General features: G+C 37.4%; 1 protein-coding gene across 2 annotated transcripts in view; it reads left to right on the top strand.

Moving 5' to 3' along the window:
- The window catches only part of EIF3H (eukaryotic translation initiation factor 3 subunit H), a 94001-nt gene extending 73891 nt beyond the window's left edge, over positions 1-20110 (top strand). Inside the window, exons 3-9 of one of the 2 annotated variants that reach the window (XR_004300822.1) lie at positions 5747-5914; positions 7447-7546; positions 8769-8918; positions 15951-16071; positions 18323-18455; positions 19516-19607; positions 19893-20110. Coding sequence is in view for 1 of the 2 variants with exons in the window: in XM_032415598.1 (XP_032271489.1) it covers positions 5747-5914; positions 7447-7546; positions 8769-8918; positions 15951-16071; positions 18323-18455; positions 19893-19990 (770 nt within the window). In the remaining variant the exon portion in view is untranslated. The remainder of the gene's footprint in view (positions 1-5746; positions 5915-7446; positions 7547-8768; positions 8919-15950; positions 16072-18322; positions 18456-19515; positions 19608-19892) is intronic. The other variant, XM_032415598.1, reaches the window with a different exon arrangement.
- The last annotated feature ends 848 nt before the right edge of the window (positions 20111-20958 follow it).

Raw genomic sequence — 20958 nt, 5'->3', positions numbered from 1 at the left:
CTAGATCTGGTCTCTGTTCCCTTACTTGATGTGTTTGTGCAAGTCATCTTTGATCTAAGCCAGTTCTTAGTTACAAAGTAGTATTGGCATAAATTTCAAATAGTAACATAGCAGTGTTTTAGGAGTTTGATTACATATTTGTGATAACTATGGACTTTGACAATTACAAATGTTTTTAGGTAGTTTTATCACTTAAAATCTTACTGGTATTGCTAAATTATTGGTTGATTTAGTGGTCAAACATGCACAAGCTGTGTTTTCTCAAAACCTAGAAATTGTGTATTTCTGTTGTGTTTGTGTGTTATGCTTTATTGGCTCAGAAATAATTTACACTCTACCAATAAGAAGAGATGAGATTCTGTAAGTAGGTGGTTGCCTGGGCTTTGGAGTCAGAGTCTGAAGTCAAATTGAGTCCTGCCACTTTACAAGCTGTGGTAAACAGTTTTTCAAAGAGGATTTCAGTAACGGTAATTAGCTCATTAGAGTTACTGTGAGGAATAAAGTCAGATAACATATGTAGACCACTTCGCAGGAAGTCTGACATAATAAGTGCTCACTAAGTGCTACCTTCTCTCCTGGTGTTTAGCTCTACCCTTTCCCTCTAGGCTATATATATATATATATATATATTTTTTTTTTATATAATTTTGTCATAATTTATTTTAAAATAATTTGGATTTATTTGATATGGTATTAAGTCATTAAATGAAAACAGTATGTCTATTAAATTGTCTTTAATTTCTAAAATTTACATTAGGTCACTTTGTCTTTCAAAAGTTCCCTAATCTATAAAACACTTTTCCCCCCCTTAATCTGACAGACATTATCTCGAGTTTTGGACTATGCTACAGCTTTAACTTTCTGCCTTCAGCTCATCTCAGCCTAGCCACCTGCGGCAAGTCTTTGTTCTTGTTTTTCTCTTGTATTTTGGTGAGGCTCACTTAAAATAATAAAAAAGATGATTTTAAAGATGAGGGTGAGGAATTGAAGGAGAAAGAATGCTGGTTCATTATTCTACTGAACTAAAAAGCTTCTAATTCCTTGTTCTTCTCAGTGATCTTCAGGAGAACTCACATCTTAAGCTTTTTTTGTTGCTTGCCAGTGTAACTCCAGATATAGCATTTAAATATAAAACAACATATTATTTTAGCTGTTTTCATATTTGGAGATAAAAACAAAAGAAAGCCTAACAAATGTGGATTTTTGAAAGGAATCGTTATTGGACAGCCTGCCTCAGTTAAGACAGTTTTAGTTCTAGGCAATTTAAAATTGACTGTTTTGCAAAGAGGATATCTGGAAAAAGTGAATATGAATATACTGGTGCCAAACCTCGAACAGTTACTCAGTGTTGTAAACCAGGTTCTCCTTTGCTTGGGAGAGGCTTAGCCAATTAAGACAATTGTAGAGATTGAAGAGATTTATAAAACTTCAGCTCATTTTTATAATCCTTCCAAATTTTGTAGCACCCACCTCAGTTGCATGTTAAGTATTGCTTTTGTATTAGTAATTTGAGTTGGCTTAATAGTAACTACCAATTTGTTTTTGAAATTCATTTGCTGTGCACTGTTTCTCCTCAGTCAGTAGGGTGTTTGCTTTTTAGACTAAGAATGCTTAAAAATTAAAAAGTTCCTTCCTGAACTTTTCACTGTACAATTCTGAGCTGAGCCCTTCTGTTGGATATTACCATGATTTAAAAATAGTCCCCCTCCAAAACAATTTTCCTCTTGCTATTCATCTTTGGGAACTCCCCCAGGAATATTTGGTTATCAATTCAGAAGTGAATATCATTGGTTGAAATTGCTGCTTTTGGGCTTCTTTTTGTTAAATATGAGAACTTTAGAATAAAAGTGAAAGTGTGCCTAACCCTGGACCAACTCTACAAAGATGCCAGGAAATGCTTATTTCTTACTTCATTGACCTGCATTAACTCAACAGTAGGGAATTGTGGTACTTTCTATCAAGGAGCCTCATTTTTTCTTTTCCTTCTCTTTTTTCCTTTTGTTTCTTTTGCTGTGATTCTCTTGAGTTCTGAGGTACGAGGCACTCCCTACACAGGGATGAACCTTATCTCTACCTAGGCACATCTTTTATGCCCTCCTGTTAAAACTCCAGCCCAGTAAAGTGAGTTCAGCTGGGCAGGAGAAGGCAAATACGGCTCTACCTCCCACTCACCCAGAGCCTGTGGGCTGGGACAAGGCATCCTCGTAGCCACTTCCAGAAAGCATGAGCTTCCTCTCCTCCCCTGTTATCTTAGTGTTGTAGCTAAATTGGGTCTCTTGTGTGTGCCTTAAGTGCCCACCCCAGTATAACTCCTGAGAGAAACTAGCATAGCCACAAAAGCAATGGCATTCGCCTGGGAGATGAGAATCTGCAGTGGTCGTTCCTTATTTCCTGGGTAAAATTAACTGGGACATCACCATTTCACGATGTTTTCCTTGTGTCTTCCATAGGCCGGAGGGGTAAATAAATAGGTGTTAGCTGGTGTGGCAGCTCAGATCATTTGATTGGTGGTAGCTGCCAGGAGCGTGGTTTTGAGACTGTTTTATTGGGATAGTCTGCTGTGCATTTCTTATCCTTAGATTTGTGAGGATACTTGCAGGGTTTGGTTTTGTGTTTTTTGAAAACTTGGGTTGGAGGGGGAAGAAAAGAAACACTGGGTGAAGGGAGATGAGAGTCACATGTCTTTGTCACCATTAAAAGGGAGGACACAGACCGAAAAGTCTGCAAAGAAAGCAATTCACTTGGCAGGCTCTGAGGTTTTTCTTGGTCCTCAGCTTGTATATAATAGAAAAACATATCACTTAAATTTTTGTTTGTTTGGTTATTGAATTAAACTTACCTCTTTGAACTGTGCACTTACTGGAGGCTCATATGAATAGTCCTGGTGAGGACTGGGCCTCAGTGCACCCGAACTTTACTTTGAAGCTCATCTTTTCACAGATCACTTGCAGTCCTTTTATTTTTTAAGATTTATTTATTTATTTTAGAGAGAGCATGAGCAGAAGGGGCAGAGGGAGAGGAAGAGAGAATCTTAATCAGACTCTGTGCTGAGTATGGAGCCCTACCTGGAACGCTGCATAGAGGCCGACATGGGGCCCAGTGCAGGGCTCGATCTCACGACCCTGAGATCACAACTTGAAGCAAAACCAGAGAGTTGGATGGTCAACCAACTGTGCCACCCAGGCACTTGCAGTCCTTTAAGATCCTTTCTTTCTTTGTGTGACACCTCCAAGAGGACATTCTTTAAGTTGTGTTTTTTAATTTTTAAACTTGGGGTGGAAAGTCCAAACCGAAATAGAGAATATTTGGACATTTCACATAGAATAGGCCCAGACTGTATTTTTTGTGTAATAGTGAAATTCCAGTGCCTTGTAGATTTTTAGAAGCAATTTATCAACTTACCTGTCTTGGTCCTACCCCTTACATTTTAATATTTATTTGCCATATTTAGGTCATATGAAAACTCTTTATAACCTTAAAAATAAATTTTTATTAGAGCCTTGCAAGCTCATCTCTCTACTTCTCAATTCTCAAGAAGTAAATACACTGGAGCAGTGGTATTTCCTGTAGAGTGACAAGCCTCCTATCCCTTAGTCTCTTTTTAGCTGAGAGGAATACTTCATTTTCATTCTTGTCCAAGGAGCTATAAAATAGGTAAGATTCTGGGTGAAGAAGGAATTTGGAGGTTTGCTACTAATCATATAGTTTGTTTTACCTCCTGCATCCTGAAAATGCTATTATAAAACCTATTGTATTCAGGCTATTTGGGGAGAAACTTAGTAAGATTACAGACTCTTCCAGAGAAATGCATTTTTTAGGTATTAATGCATGCTGGAGGCTCTGCTTTAGTCTTTAGAAAAATTATCACTTTAATTAGCATATTTAATGAACACTGTGGAGTCACAACATTTTGCTTGTGATGTGCTCTCTGATCTTTCTGGAGATGGGAAGGCTGAGCATCAGAAAAGGATCATTAACTGGACAGCAAGATTCCCCATGGGAAAAATCTAAGAGCAATCTAAGAGCTAGTATGAGAACCTAGATCTCAAGATTCCAAGTCTTTTCTTTTTTTTCTGCTGTTGCAAATTGAATCTAACTTCTGCTTATATTACACCTAAATTGTACATTGGCAGATATTTTGGAAATACTGATTTAAAAAAAAAAATCATCCTATAAAATCATGATGGTACTGTCAATTGCTTGGTAATCTCTCCCTATCTCCTTCTCCCTATTCCTTTAAAATGAATAGTACTGGCTCCTGTTTTACTTGTGGTATTTGATTAAATTCCATTAGTCAAATGGGTGATTTTAATTTAAAAGCGGGAATTTTAAAGCAGAAAGAGCCCATAGCAATGGTTCTATACCATATTTATGTGGTTGATACGTACAAATCTGTTAAAGTAGCTGGAAAGGAGGTCTGTTATGTGCCAGAGGGACAAAAATTTAAGATAAAAGATAATTGATATAAGATTATCATATTATTTTTATACTGCTTCTTCTTGAGGCCATCATATTGTATATAAAAAGAAAAACTAAAAAACCAAATTCTTGAATAGTTGAAAAGTTGGCTGCCATATTTATCATGAGAAATATAACCTTCCTTGGAATAAGCAGATTTATAATTTCTTTGCCTAGTAACAAACGTTGAAAAAATAAGATTGTGACCATCTGAGGGAGGTTCTTTTGTACTTTATGATCCTGAATCTTGTTTGCTTTATTAAACCATAGTGCTATAACCAAGGAAATGACAGGCATATAACTTTACTTTTGCTAAAGCCTGATTAAAAGCTTAAAAATGAAATAGGTTAGATTCCAAGGTAAGCAAATATATTTACTCCACATAGTTGTACATTCATTATAATAGAAGTAACTTGGTTATTATGTTGACTATAAAATTGTCTCCTGTATTACATATTTGCTATTCATTATTGGACTATATTGCTTTTTAAAATCTTCTATTTATTAAAGTCTCAGTTTGCACCTATTCTTGTAATATTGCTTTAAGTTAATAATAGACATTATAGTCATTAATTTGATGAAAGTAAAAGTCTTTCAACCTTTTCATTCTATACATGGTGATTAACCTATAACTCTAATGAAAAATTAATATCTGTTACTTAACGCAAAAGAATACACAAACAAGAAAAAAGAATTTTTTTAAAATTTAGCATATGCAGCAGGGGGCACCAGATGAAGGCAAAAATGAATTCTTATATTTTAAATCAGCTACAGCTTGTATTCTGTTCATATTTAAATAATGTGGTAGTTAATTGTTTCCCTATTCATTTTCTTGATGATTTTAACTTCTCAGTTCTAAAAGCTGTGTTGAAGAAGCCATTCTCACTTTATTAATTCAAATGAAATGTCTTAAAATTAACCATTTTAGCAGTTATACAATTTTTTTCTTAAACATTTACTATTTTTAAGAGTTTTAAGAAGGGAGTGGAAACCACATTTAATAAATAATTTCTTGTTTAGAACAAGACATTATTACTGTTGTTTTTAGTAACTTTTCTACAGTATGTTATTTCATTAATGAAAAAAGGAAAGCTTCAGTGATTTGAAATGATTTGAAAGCTTAAATTCATTTTCGGTATAGGTGAACTGAATGAATTTGAAATCTGGAAACTGTGTCCTTTAGCTAATAAATAGTTGTGTAAAAACAAGTTTCCAAAAAGGCTTGTTTTTTACTATTTGTGGCATCATTAAATAGTTTTTCTTTTACCCCCTCCTCCCTGTCATCTAGTCCAATATCAGATGGAAATGATGCGCAGCCTTCGCCATGTCAACATTGATCACCTCCACGTGGGTTGGTACCAGTCCACGTACTATGGCTCGTTCGTCACCCGAGCACTCCTGGATTCTCAGTTCAGTTACCAGCATGCCATTGAAGAATCTGTCGTTCTCATTTACGGTTAGTAGGAGTTTCCTTTATTATTCTTTTCTTCCCTTAATGTTATTACTACTATTTTTGCTTTCTGTCTTTTTGCCTCTTAAGAGCAGCCTGGCAGGCCTTCTCAAGTAAATACCAACCCTGTTTCTGCAGCAGCCTCAGCAGCAGCTAAGTCTAGACAGGGTTTCCTTCTTTCTGTTTATTTTTCTTGCTATCAGAGCCCTGATGTGTACATTTTGGAATGCTGGAGTAGCTGCTTCATTTTTATTCCTCCATCTCCCCTCCCTCATTTGAAGGGGCTGGTGGAACTAGACCAGATGTCTAACAAACCCCAATTGCTAGAGTGTCTGGCTCTGTACGTGACTGACCAATCATAACACAGCGTGCCAAGTTTTTTTTATACCTCTGACAGCAGCGTACAAAACCTGGACTGTTTCTTAGCACAAAGATTTTTTTCTTTTCGGCCTATTTAATGGTGTTTCCTCAAGCTCTCCAGACCAGATGTTCTGTGCTGTATCAGAACTGTAGGCAATTTAACAGCTTTATAGCCTTCCCCCTCCCCAAACACTCACAGTTTGCCATATCTGGCAGACTTGCATATAGTTTCCAGCTGAGAAGTAAATGTAACGTCCTGAGTATCTGTCAGAAAAAATACTAATGAATACGATCAATCTTATGAGCTGCCCCAAAATTGTTTCAGTATGTTAACAATTGGATTACAGTAAAGAACAAGTTGTTAAAGTGTACTTATATTGGCTGGAAACATTGCATCATCAGACCTTGATGAATTTTCCACTTGTTTCAATCTATTTTGGTTTTCATTTTATCACCTATTGCTAAAAGTTTCACTGTGTTAAGTTTCAGACAACATGAATGTTAACACAGGTTTTAGGCGAATATTGGCATGCCGGAGCCGTTATCATGCAGCAAGTGCTAAGCTCCCTTACTCATGGAGTGTGTAAGCAGCTAGTTTTGACAAAATGAGTTTCTCTGGAACTAAAAAGACACTTTTGTGATAGCACTTTTTAGTCATTTCATTTTTAGAATCTGTTTTAACTAAAAAATTTGGACAGTGACTATTAGGATGGATAAATTTTGTTCACAGGGCTATTCATTTAAATTAGTCGACTGAACTACACAAATGCATGCAGTGTATTTTCACATTTAATATTCATTAGTATTTTTCTTCTAATTATACAAGATGAATATAAGGTGTATAGAACATATGAGATGTTTAATTTTCATCAAGATTTCTGGTTCAAGCTGATGAATAGATTTGAAAATAACTGCATTTTGAATCTTCTGTTTTTAAAACGTTGGGAGGAAGTTACTCTACCAATTCCAAGTAGGATGATAAGGTTCCTACATTTTCACTTAACTATTCGCTATACTGCTTTTAATCTGCTTCAGATTGAGTTCTGATCTTTTATTTTGATCTTCATTTTGTAAATATCGTGTGGTAAGTAACAGTGTGCCTAGAACCAGTGTCATTCAGGCAAAGCATTGTCAGTAACGAAATTGTTAGTAATTTCTTTCTCTTTTCCTTATTTGAGATCCCATAAAAACTGCCCAAGGGTCTCTCTCTCTGAAAGCATACAGACTGACTCCTAAACTGATGGAAGTTTGTAAAGAGAAGGATTTTTCTCCTGAAGCGTAAGTGTTTGGGGGCCTGTGAGGTGTATGGTAAAGCATTGGCTGTTTTCCTTTTAAGATTTTAGTTTGCCACATTTATTGAATCCTTGGTAGTGGTGGCGTGGTAATGCTTTTGCCATGTGGATGGTAGAAGTCTTTTGCATGGCCGAGTGCCACTTGATTTCTCCCTTTCCATGTTTAAACTGTTCTTTATGGAATGTCTCATCTGTTGTTCTCACTGTGGGTGAATTCAGTTGGAGTGGGAATTAATTAGCTACTGAATTTGAAGAAATAAATGATTAAATAAAGGGAGGTGGGATGAGTGACCGGCGGCTGTCAGACTGTGAGCTCTGTGTCAGGATGATTGTGAGCTGTATGTCTTACTTTCTGAGCGCCTGTTTCATGGGGGGTGGAGATGGGAAAGACATAAACATTTTAAGGTATCAGTAAGGAATGTGGCATTTTGGAAATTTTATGGGTGATAGATATGCACAGACTTAATCGGTAAAGCTGTTTTATGATCTTAATAATGGCATTGGAATATTTACATTAAAATTTTTAAAAACTCAGAATTCTTTCATTTTCTGTTAATTATGGGAGTTTTGATTTCTTATTAAATTGAAGTTAGTGGCTTTGATTTCATGTAGGACAGTTCTTTGCTAGTTTCCCAATAGCTTCTAAAGAAATTAAGGTGCAAAAGGTTTTAAAAGCTCACTCATGAACAATTCCTGTGTATGGTAGTTACAACTAAATTAATGAGAAATTGCATTCTTGCTGTGTTCTGAACCATTGTGTATAGGATATCCTGTGAGTGTTCTGCTAGTTGTTAGTTTCTTTAGTTCGGTAGGCTTTTAAAATGAACTTTCCAAGAACTGAAGTATTTCTCTGTTCTAGCTATTTATTTTAAATGTTTTAGATACAGATTATATAGCATAACTACCCATGACATTTACATTTTAGTATCAATGAAATTTTGAAGATACCTGATTACAAAGAAAGAATAGTTTCTTCTGCCAAGAATCTTTGTTTTCTGGGCTTTATAGCTCAAACTTGGATTGTTTTCAGTGTTATTCAAATCATTCGACTTATGCTTGACTCTCTAAAACTAGTTTCTCTTTTTTAAAGAGTGCTAATGAAACAAAGATCCTGGAGAGGGCCTGTAATTAGGGAAAATGTATGAAATAGTCAATTTAACACTTACTTCTGACCACCAGACTAAAGTATTTTTTAACATGCTTCACAGATTGAAAAAGGGAAATATCACCTTTGAGCACATGTTTGAAGAAGTGCCGATTGTAATTAAAAATTCACATCTGATCAACGTCCTAATGTGGGAGCTTGAGAAGAAGTCAGCTGTAGCAGATAAACATGAATTGCTCAGTCTTGCTAGTAGGTAAGTGACCCTGTCTGATGAAAAGTCCTTTTTTAATCACTTTCTGCAAAAGATTCTTTCACTTAGAATTTAACCCATGGATCCAGAGAAAAATTATCCAAGCATATTTTGAGGTTCTTGAGACATATGTAATGACATGTAGTATTTGTCTAGCCCTGCTAAGATCCCAGGAAAAAAGCCAAACTGATAAAATGAAAGTGTTTGAATACTAATAATTCCTGTTATAAGAACCCTCTGATGCCTTTGCTGTATCATTTTTGCTTTGATATGGGGTAAATGCCCATGGGGGAGGGTTTTTTGGCGGGGCGGGGGGGCTTAGCTTTATTTATTGTACACTGTCCTTGGAGGCCTATGGTATTATGTCGGGATATTTAATAATGCTCAGGAAAAATACAAAAATGCTTCTTCGTTTTACTGGTGGCACTTGCCCTTGTTCAGATGCAGACTCTATTAGTAGTGAATTTCCAATGTGGATTTTCAAGTAAAATTAGGATTTTCTGAACCTGACACTGCTTTTTCTGTCTTAGACGGTGGTGACATAACTTCCTCCATTGTGACTGCTTTAGCTACCTAGTTGCTACGTATTATTTATTGTATTGGTAAAGTGCTGACTGAGGTGTTCCAAACAGATTATTTCCTTTATGGAATTAATGTTTCTTTTCCTAGCATTTATTGCTCTTAACAGAAATATAAGCAGAATCGTCTATATAGCTCCTCTTAAGTGCCCTTTACGCTTGATCTTAGTGATTGTTTTGTGGTGGAAGAATGCTAGCAGCAGGCCTGTAGAATGAAATTAAATAGAGTAGGTAGTCAGTCTATATGCATTTGTTGGATGACTGAAAAAAACAAGGTGTGTTTTCTTAAGCAACCAGTTTGGAATAGAGGCTCAGTTTATCAGATTTCTCTAATCCCAGATAGAAGCTTGTGCAAAAGAACATACAGACTTTGTACTTGTTTGTTAGAAGACAAGTAGGGTAAACCCAGGAGGACCGAGAGCCCAGTATTGTTCTCCATGCTCTGGGCTGGATAGGACCGTACTTGAAGTGACACTTCGTATTGCATGAATCCATCATAGGGGCCACGAGAAAGTATGTACAGAGGAAGGAGATGGAAACTGCATGGTAAACGGAGTGCTGAGTGATACAGCTAGCTTTCAAGGCTCATTTGGCACTGAAGAGTGCACTCTTGACTGCACACATATATTCATAATAGTCCTTTAATTTGTCTCTTTTAGAAGGTCATACTTAAGTCTTCATTGCTTTTACAAACACACTGAGCACACCTGTATTTAAAGCATTGCACTAAGAACATTCTTTAGCATGCAAGGTTACAATTTGATGTATTGAGTATATGTAGTTATACAATAATTTTAAATTTACTACATGGAAGTGTTTGCTTATATAATATATGCCTTCACCTTTTCCCAAGCTTATTGAGCATACAAAACAAATACAGCCCTTTTGTGCTTTAAATTACCAGTGAGCTGGTCCGTAATGTCTGTTTGTCCAAAACAGCATTTATAATAGCCAAGAAAATGTTCCCAGTTTGCCATAGCAACTAAGATCTAGACAAATATTTTATTACTGTTTTTATCTTCTGTATTTTATGTGAAATAGAAAGAGGGGCCCTTTCCTTTTCATGTGAAATTATTTAAAAGGTAAATTTGTGTTGCTGTTGGAAGGAAAAAAATGAAGCAACCCTGAAGCAGCGCCTATGCTGATGGGTTGTTACATTCATCCAAACTGATACTACTGTTTTAAAAGACTTTGCACATCTCAAATTTCAATTTATTTTTAAGATTTATTTGTTTGAGAGAGAGAGAGCGAGCGAGCATGCAAGTGGGGGGAGGGGCTGGAGGGGAGGGGCTGAGTGGGAGAGGGAGAGAGAGAATCTCAGGCAGACTCCCCACTGAGTGTGGAGCCTGACGCGGAGCTCCGTCTCATGACCCTGAGATCATGACCTGAGCCAAAATCGAGAGTCAGACGCTTAACCGACTGAGCCACCCAGGCGCCCTTCAAATTTTAATTTCTTACATCAATGGCATAATGGTAGTCAGGCCTGTCGCCATAAATTTTTTTCTAAGAAACCATATCAGAAATCATGCCCAAGAAGCTCCTCAAATTTTGCTTGGTCTTGCTTTTCACAGCCCATATGTGGATACACTTTTTTGGTTTACCTGATATATTTGTTCTAGGCTGTGAATAAAGCATACTACATTTCCTTTCATTTAAAGAATTTAAAAAATTTTTAGTTTTAATTTTATTGGCTGGAAGTTCTAGCAATGGCTGTTTCATAACAGCCTTTATTAATGTTTACAAATGTGTTACCCAAGCCTTCAGCTTTTCACACATGAAGAAACAATTCTGTTTTTATTTCCTCTTTAAACAAGTAAACTAAGGGTGGGCATTATACATTAAGTCTGCAGCCAGAGCAGACTTCTCACTGCGTGTCTTGGTTCACATCTGTTGAAGTGAGCTGTTTTTCAGTTCTTTGTTTCCTTGACAATAAAAGAAAAGGCTATATTATTGAAACTCCTAACAGTAACTCCCTGGTTCAGTATTCTAGTTGAATGGGTACTGAAAAGATCCCCATAAAGTTGCTCTTGGTAATGGACCTGATTTCCTGTGAATATTATTTGAAATAGGTATTATTTTAATTCCTTTTGCCATTCAAGATCTGTTGTACAGATTTTTGAGTGTTTCTTATTGGATATATTTTGAAGAACATTGTAGTGATAAAAATGTTATGAAATGTTTAAAGGCCACATATCTATGCTTGTGTTCTTTTGCTAATTACATATATTTAACAATATTACTTTATATTAAAGACATTTTTTGGTGTAGATCGAGAGGGTCTATTCTAGTAGCACCTTTCTCATTGCTATAATTAGTGTAGTCAGACTCCAGGATTTAAGATGTAGGAACAAATAATGGATCTGTCTCTGCATATGGCAGTAACTCTCCTTTATCATTTTCTCCAGTGTCACTATCCTCCTGCCCATCGCCCAGTTGTAGGGTTTGTGGTGATCTTTCTCTTCTCTGAATTCCTTTTGCACTTCAGCATATAAATGACTTATTTAACAACTAATTGCATAGTAATGATAGCATTTCTTGCTTAGCTCTCTGGGCCTCAGTTCTCCCACTGATAGAAATGAAAGGGTTGGTGCTCCATTCCTGTCCATCCTGCCTTCTCGGAATCTGACTGGGTTCTTCTACACTCTCTTTCCTCAGATATCTTCAGTTACTTTCCGTACTGGTTCTTTTCTATTAGGTTTCTTGACTTGTTTTTCCCATTAAAAAAAATTGAAAATGTTCAACTCCTCAGAAAAACTGAAAGAAAACAATCTGATGAACACACATAAACCTTTTGCGTAGATTCACCAGTGGTCTGTCTTGCCACATTTATACCTGCTATCTATATACATAAATGCATAACTTTTTTTTTCTGAACCATTTGAAAGTAAATTCCTGACATAACTTTTAACCCCTAAATATTTGAACATACATCTTCCAAGAATAAGGACGTTTAAATTCAAGTCTCCCTCATCTTAAAAAACAAAGTTACAAAAAAAGCACTTTTTGACCTCATGCCATTATTATCCATTTCCTTTCACCTTTTGGTTCATATTCACCTGTTTTTTTTAAAGATTCATTCATTTATTTGAGAGAGAGAGAGAGAGTGCACACGATCGGGTATGGGGTGGGGGGGTGGAGCAGAGGGAGAAGGAGAGAGAGTCTTAAGCAGACTCCATGCTGAGGGTGGAGCCCGATGCAGGGCTCAGTCTTACAACCCTGAGATCATGACCTGAGCCGAAATCGAGTTGGGTGGTTAACTGACTGAGCCCCCCAGGCACCTTGCATTCATCTGTTTTTGTAGTCAGACTTCTTAGTGTTCCACCTATTCTATGTTGTCAGAGCTCTCACTAAAGTCATAAAGGACGACTTTATCACCATGTTACTGGGTGTTGTAGACACTTAAACATTTAATATGTTGATGACTCCTTCTTCCTGAAATACCTTTTTTTGGAGTCTGTGCAACTGCAACGCTGTGAGGTCCCTTCTCATTCTCCATGGTGATCCCTCTTTGTTCATCCCTAAAGATCAGTGTTCCTCAGGGTCTGTCTTCTCGTGTGTACATTCCTGGCGTGATTTCATCTTATTTCTGTGTCTTTTGCTACCTTAGACCAGGGCCTCATTATTTCTATTCCTGATTACTTTCGCAGTCTCCTAACTTCCTGCTTTTAACCTTTTCCTCTTTCGTTGTAGTGATCTTGCTAAATGCAAATTGTATGATCATATTACTCCTTTGCTTAACTTTTTGGCTGGTTCCCCATTGGCCTTAGAATAGAATCCAAACTTTTAGTCCTGGCTTCCAAGACTCTCTGTGCTATGACTGTTGTCTGCCTCTTAGTTTCACTGCTCTCTTTTTTCCCAGTCCTGCCCTTCTGTGCAGTTCTTCAAAGGCATTATGCTTTTCATGCCAGAGTGTCTGAACACACTGCCTTCACCCAGTATCTGTCAGTGTCCTTCCCACCTTCCTTGTCTCCAACTCCTCTTCAAAAACTCTTAACTTCAGCTGTCAGAGAATCTGGAAACTCTCATCTGGTTCTGCCATACTATCTTTTATGCTTCCATTCTATTAGAACGATGACACCATTGTGCTGTGTTTATCTGGGTGCATTCCTGTCTTCTCATTAGGATGGGTGGAGTGCAGCAGTGTCTTATGGAGTTTAAGCCTCAGTGTCTGACAAAGTGACTAGCAGAGTACATATGTACTCATTAGAATGTATTGAAAGAGTGCATTTAGATGACAGAGTATTGTTAAATTTTAATCTTGAAGTTGTTTAGAACACAGTGTGGCTATATAATCAGTGGATCTGGACATTTGACTAGCTACTTGGTAGAACAAATCATTTTATTCACTCACCTTTCACCATAGGCCCAGACACTTAATTAGAGGTAAGTTAAAATCAAGCTGTTAAGAAATTAGAAGAAAACAGGAACAAATACTTAATCTCGTTTCCAAAGAAAAAGAAATATTTTAAAGTTAAAAAATGATTCACAAAATTAAAATGGAATAAGAAAAATATGAAAACTTAATTTGAAAAAAGCACTTTTTCAAAAAACTGAAACATTTGAAAAAAAGATTAAGTCATTAGGCCAAGTCACTGGGCCAAGGTTATGTAGATAGTGCCAGACTTGGGATTAGATGGTACATTTATTTACACACACACACACACACACACACACACCCCAGTTCTGTGCTCTTTTCTGCTATTTAAGAAAGAGCCAAAACTTGCTAATTTTCTCCAGGTTATAGATACAGTCCATTTAGGATCCATATTGTAACTGAATTTACTCTCATTTATTCCCAACATTCCCAGTCTGTTCCTTCCTCAGCCTGCCCCTTCTCTGTAAATGCCATAAACCAACATTTGGCTGCTCAAGCCAGGAAACTGAGAGTCACCCTTGATTTCTCTCTCACTTCTGCCCATTTTTCTCATGCTTTCCCATGCTTACTGCCACCATCCTCGTCCAAGCCACCACTGTTCTCTTTGTAATACCCCAGTAGATTCTGTGTGCTTATGTGTGTAGTTTTTAAAGTAGAGATAAAATTTACGTAACATAAAATCTACCATCTTGACCATTATTTTGCCTTCCCAGCACAGTGTATGGGTGTCCGATTTCTCTACATCCTTGCCAGCACTCCACAGTAGACTCTTTACTCATCTCCTGGTTTCTACTCTCCAGTCTGTTCTCTGCATAGCAGCCAGAGTGGTCATTTTAAAATTTAAGACAAAATATATCATAAACACGTACAACTCAAGGGCACCATTTAAGTTGGAGTTGAGGAGGCTCGTTCACACTAACTGTTGTTGGGGTGTTTTGTGGTGCAGCTAATGGCTTCCCACCTGTGTTTGTCTGACCTCTGTAACCTATCACTGTGCTCCAGCCATACCAGACCTCTTCTTTTTATCTGCCTAGTACTTGCCCATCTCAGGCATTCAGCACTAATGCTGTCTTCTGCTTAGAATACTTTTTTGCTTGGCTGATTCCTTCTAATCATTTGCTTTCAGCCTGTCCTCTCCATAAGGGAAAGAGATAGGGCAACCATACTATCTAAAGTGTTTCTACCTTTTTTCTCCTCCCTACTCCCAATCATTTGTAAGCTCAGTGAAAATAGAGACCATGAATGTCTCATTCATTATCGCTTCTCTGTTTGCTAACACTAAAGTCAGAATGTAATAGGTGCTTAATACTTGTTTGAAATGAATGTGTGAATACTATTTGTTAACTAGGTATTTTTAGAGTATATGTATGTAGTAGCAGGCTTTACCATGGTAAGAGATAGTTGCAGGCAGAAATCAATGAATATGGTGGTGATCGTACTAACCGTGAGCATCCCTTTATAAGATGATTTTGGTAAATGAGTTGCAATAGAAATTTCTGGAGAGGAAAAGAAGTGTCAATGACTGTACTATGGATTCTAAGAAGGGCAAGAGGGAAGGAGCCCTCTTTTTTTCTTCATTTGGCTTTGCAGAATAAATGCTATTGTTGTTCTTTTAGAACCTGCTGGATAGAGGAATCATGTACCAGAAGTCTTAGTGTCTGGTTCCTCCTTTCCATGGCTCCTGATTTAAATGCTCTGGAGCACAGTTGGGGAGGGGGTGGTGCTAAGTGGCCTAAGAAAAGGGTGCAGGAGTACTGACCTTAGGTTAAACTTGGTTGTTCAGAAAATATACATTATAGATAACCTGCTAGATATGTTTAACAGCTCCTACTCTGATACATGTATGCCCTGTTAATAAGAAACTGAGCTATTTCAGATACTCTGGTGGTTACAGGTGTGGGTTCAGTATGGAAAGTTTAATAACAAGCTGACTCAGATTCTTTGCTGTCCCCTTGCTTTTATGCGGTTGTGTGCTCTCATTCTTATAGCAAATGGCAAATCAATTTAATATCTCAGAAGTGTTTAGAGCAGTGGCAGACATCTGGCTTTAAAGTATGACATGTCAGTGTATTTACATTTCAGCAACCATTTGGGGAAGAATCTACAGTTGCTGATGGACAGAGTGGATGAAATGAGCCAAGATATAGTTAAATATAACACGTACATGAGGAACACGAGTAAACAGCAGCAGCAGAAACATCAGGTTGGTGTTACGGGAAAATTCGACATACACAGGATTCATTTCTAAGTATGGTGCTTCAAGAGTTATCTTCAAAATGATCAAAATCATATTTGATAAAGCATTGACTATTAGTAGTAACTCTATCATATTTAATTTATTACCACATACTATTTCTACGTTGTACTTATAAATACCTGTTTTAAAGAGAGCTGGTATATTAACCTCAGATCACGATGGCAGTGTTATGCAAATAAGAGATACATTTATTGAGAAAATCAGAGGCAAAAGAGATTCTGGAGTGTCACAGCTCATTTCTTTACTAACTATAATTGGTTTGGTAGTGGCTCATTGCAGCATAGTTAGCAATCTTCAGTTCATTTGAAAAACTGAGCAATTGTGATTAAGAGCAAGCAATTTTGATAGGAAATAATAGACCAACTGCTGTGAAATAGATAGTATAATACAGATAAAAACCCTAGAACTACCTGAATAGTCTCATATGCACATACATACTGCTATGGCCATTTAACCTTTTCTTTTTTCGTGTTGCTTGAAGGCCACATGATTTTCACAGTTCCTGGAATATTGTTTTTGGACTGTATTGCTCTGAAGTATTCTTACAGCATTTGATTCATAGATAAGTTGATTCCAGAATGTTTACCTGTGAAAGCATTTGTATAGGATTACCGTGTGTTCATTAAAATGTACTTTAAACTTGGTGGTGTTAACTCAGCACAACTACAACTTAGGTGGCTCTGAGAATATTATATTAAAAAAAATTTTTTTAATATCAATGTTCATATATAGTGAAATTTAAAATACTTTGTTTCTACCATACTTAGAATTTAAAAAACACATATAAATCTGTAAAGTATATACTTTTTAACTGAAAAGAGGATGGTTGGTTAAAGATGGCAGTAGTGAAAAACTTTTAAAGGGTGGTGGTGGGGGGAAGGACGGAAAAACCTCGCTTGATTCCATTCTCCTGCTGGTTCTTCCCATAGGGAAGGGATGCGACCTGGAGTATCAAATTGAAACTCTGTCCACTCGGAGACAGTTGATTCTGGAAACTAGTCTTACAGTCATTTTCCAGAATTCCAGCATGTCTTAAAATTTTGCATTTGATGTTTATTTGTACCAGCGCCATTCATAACCCTTTTTAAATTTGTCTGGCTTCTACCCTCAAACCCTATAATGAGTATAGAAATCTTTGCAAAAAGCAAGGTACTTCCCTTCTTTAGGAACTCAAGAACTTAAATTTTTTACTAGCCCACCTTGGTTTCTCATTACCTGACCTTTTAAGGCTCTGTGTGGGATATTTTCCCTCTGCCATTGTAAGCACCCCATAAGTATTACCTCTTGATTGTAATTGGCTCAGTAAGTTTGTAGTTGATCCATACCTTTAGATGTAACCCCACCTTCTCTTCTGAGAATCCTAGGAGTCCATAGTTTGACAGTTTTTTTTTTTTTTTAAGTGTTTTGTTTTTTTTTTAAGATTTTATTTATTTATTTGACAGAGAGATAGCACAAGTAGGCAGAGAGGCAGGCAGAGGGAGAGGGAGAAGCAGGCTCCCCACTGAGCAGGGAGCCCGATGCGGGGCTCGATCCCGGGACCCTGGGATCACAACCTGAGCTGAAGGCAGCCGCTTAACTGACTGAGCCACCCAGGCGCCCCTAGTTTGACAGTTTTTGAGCATTTCCTAAGCTAATATTCATTCTTAGCTATAGAGCTAAAAGCACAGCTGATTAGTAGAAGTATTTACTAGTATAATAATAATAATGATAGTGATGATGATGATGTTATAGTTATCACCATCATCAGCATTATTGTTTTGGTCGGTAAGGATAAAGTTGAAAAAATTCCCCAATGTGGTGGTTAATTAATTCATTATTACAGTTAAGGTGAGTCATACTTGTAATGCTGTCATCTACTCCATTGTCAGAAATGGTAAAATCACTCCACTCACTAATCATGAGCTTCTTTGCCTTTTAAGCCCCCAGTTTCCCACATAACCAGTTTGCTTTTTCGATATCATTAGTTATAGACTCTTAGAGCCCAAAGTGACACTAGAGTTTCCAACAAAGGAATTTTCTTTGTTGCCATACTTATTAGCTTCTTAGAAGGAGGAGTTACCATGGGTTACCATTTATAAAACTGAGGTTGGAATTCAGGGCAGTGGGGTTTTGCTGATTGCATAATTGATGGAGGTCTTTTTTTTTTTTTTTTCTCCTCAGAGAAAAATAACCAAATCATTTCTTCTCTGAATTTTAGTATCAGCAGCGTCGCCAGCAGGAGAATATGCAGCGCCAGAGTCGAGGAGAACCCCCACTGCCTGAGGAGGATCTGTCCAAACTTTTCAAACCTCCTCAGCCTCCTGCCAGGATGGATTCTCTGCTCATTGCAGGTATTGTTGGCCAGTGCAAACATGGCTAGTTTTCTCTATTCCTTAGGAAGCAGAAGACAAGGAGAGATTTATAAACAGAAAAATATATCATAAAAGCTAGTGTATTTAAAATGGTTGAATGATGAATTTGAATTTAGCACCTATAATTTCTGAAATTTAAGAATTTGTCAGTCTTTGTTATTTCTAAGGTCCTTTCAGTGCTTCTTCACTCTATGTTTAGCTAAACATTTTTGAGATGGCATTATAAACTTTCTAAAGTGGAAAGGTTTTATTTGAGTCATCTTTCATAGAAACCAAGGAAAAATATTTACGTTCCATAACGCAGAAGATCATTCAGCTCAAGCTGCTTACTTTTCATGTTCCAGCCCAGCACTGAACCCACGTCTGTATGTGGGTGTTTGAATTGAATTGGATTTTCTGACTGGAGGAAAAGGATTTCCCTTACTTTGACTTATATTGTAGCAATAGGAATGCAGTTCTGGTTGTACTTTGGGAGTATCTACCATTTAACACTATCTTTCAGTGGTGGGGTCTTGTGTCCTATGCTAGGACTTGATTTTGCTCTTGTTTAGCTGTGATAACCTTATTTCTGTATAAATGTTGCTAAATACTGTCTGATTCATTCAGCCGGTTGTCCGTGAGAGATTTTTTTAGAGTGAAAACCCCACTCAAAAAAAAGCTAATACTCTACAATTTCTCAGTTCCATTTATACATTTTCAGTGTGTGTGTGTGTGTGTGTGTGTGTGTGTGTGTGGCGGGGGGGTCAGATTCCAAATTCTTAAAACCTTCTAGAACACACATAAATTTGGGAAACCGAGACACATTCCAATTCAAACAGACTTGTATTATGTATATATAAAATACCTTGCATAAATGTTGCATCAGATTAGATCATTAGTTTTAAGACTTAAAGAGCAGCGATGGACCCCTGTCTTCATGGGGATGCTCTGCTTCTGCTCTGTCTTGGGTCAGAAAAGGAACCCTTAATATTTCTAGAGCACAGCCTGAAAACTACTGTACTTGTGCACATCTGGGTCAGGTGGTCCATTTTCTTTGCAGTTCTGTGATTTGGTAGCTGCTTTGTACCTGGCTGAGGAGAGCCAGTGCTGTTTTCTCACTTGTGTTAGTACAGTGTGCGTCCAAGCTCCAAGGTCAGTACCTTTTGATTGATAGCTAATAGTACTTAACTGCTGTTGTTTTTCTTCCGTCTCCACGTAACCAAGAGTGGAAGATAGCTTATTTTCAAAAGAATTTACATTCTGTATTATAAGGATATGGACAAACAGAATTGGTTCCTGTAAACTCTTGATTGAGAACAAAACAAAATAAAATTCTGGTGATTATGTATTCTGATTTTCTTGCTTGCCTAGTGTGCTAGGTCATTTTATAATTTGTGGAACATTGTGACTCTCTTTCTCACTTTCCCAAATGCACAGGCCAGATTAACACTTACTGCCAGAACATCAAGGAGTTCACTGCCCAAAACTTAGGCAAACTCTTCATGGCCCAGGCTCTTCAGGAATACAACAACTGAGAAAAGGAAGCTTCCAGAAAAGGCGTTTTAACATGGACTCTTGAGATCACATTGGGGCAATTCTTGGAAGAAATACACTTGCCTAGTGAAAAGTCTTTCTAGCTATTAATAAAGTAAAAATAAAACAACCTTGACTCCTTGCTCATTTGATTTTACACGTATTATATCTAGCTTTTTATTTTTGTTTTGCTTATACTATTTATCTCCGAAAGATTAAACGGATTCGACCAAAGCTACACGGAGCCCAACCTCCAGGCTTCGACCAAAGCTACACGGAGCCCAACCTCCAGGCTCCGTCGTCTTTGCTGCTCCGTGTGAGGTGCCACATTTCAGCATGCAGTCCAGTGCTGCTTGTCCTGACCCCTGACCTAGCAGCCCTGGTACCTACTGGGAATTCTTTACTTCGTTGCTCCCAAATTAGTGCCCTGGAAGCCCAGGCACCCTCATACCCAGGCCTGGAATCGCATGGCACGCTTCTTGTCGGTCTGCCTTTTTGTTTCCACCAGTGATGGTCAACCAGTCCCCACGCTCGTAGGTCATTAATCAGGCACTAGAATTTTTTTTTAAAAATTTCATCAAGAAAGCCGTCCATATTTTGTATGAAAATGAAATTCATTCTGTGTCTATTTTTTTATTTAGGACTTCTTATCTTTTCCATACAATGAAATACAATTCTGCTGACATTATGTTTAATAAGTGGGGAAAGAAGAATTGGAAGAACAGTACTACATTGAGGGGAGAAAAAAACCTTTTAATTTCATATTTGAAAGACAATCAAGGGGCTCCTGGGTGGCTCAGTTGGTTAACTGTCTGCCTTTAGCTCAGGTCTTGATCCCGGGGTCCTGGGATCGAGCCCTGTGTCTGTCTCCCTGCTTAGCGGGGAGTCTGCTTTTCCGTCTCCCTCTGCCTCTCCCCCTGCTTGTGTTCTCTGTCTTGCTGTCTCAATTAAAATCTTAAAAAAAAAAAAA

Source organism: Phoca vitulina, unplaced genomic scaffold, assembly GCF_004348235.1.
Source record: "Phoca vitulina isolate PV1807 unplaced genomic scaffold, GSC_HSeal_1.0 scaffold18, whole genome shotgun sequence".
NCBI lineage: Eukaryota > Metazoa > Chordata > Mammalia > Carnivora > Phocidae > Phoca > Phoca vitulina.
This window is presented reverse-complemented; position numbering and strand designations above follow the sequence as displayed.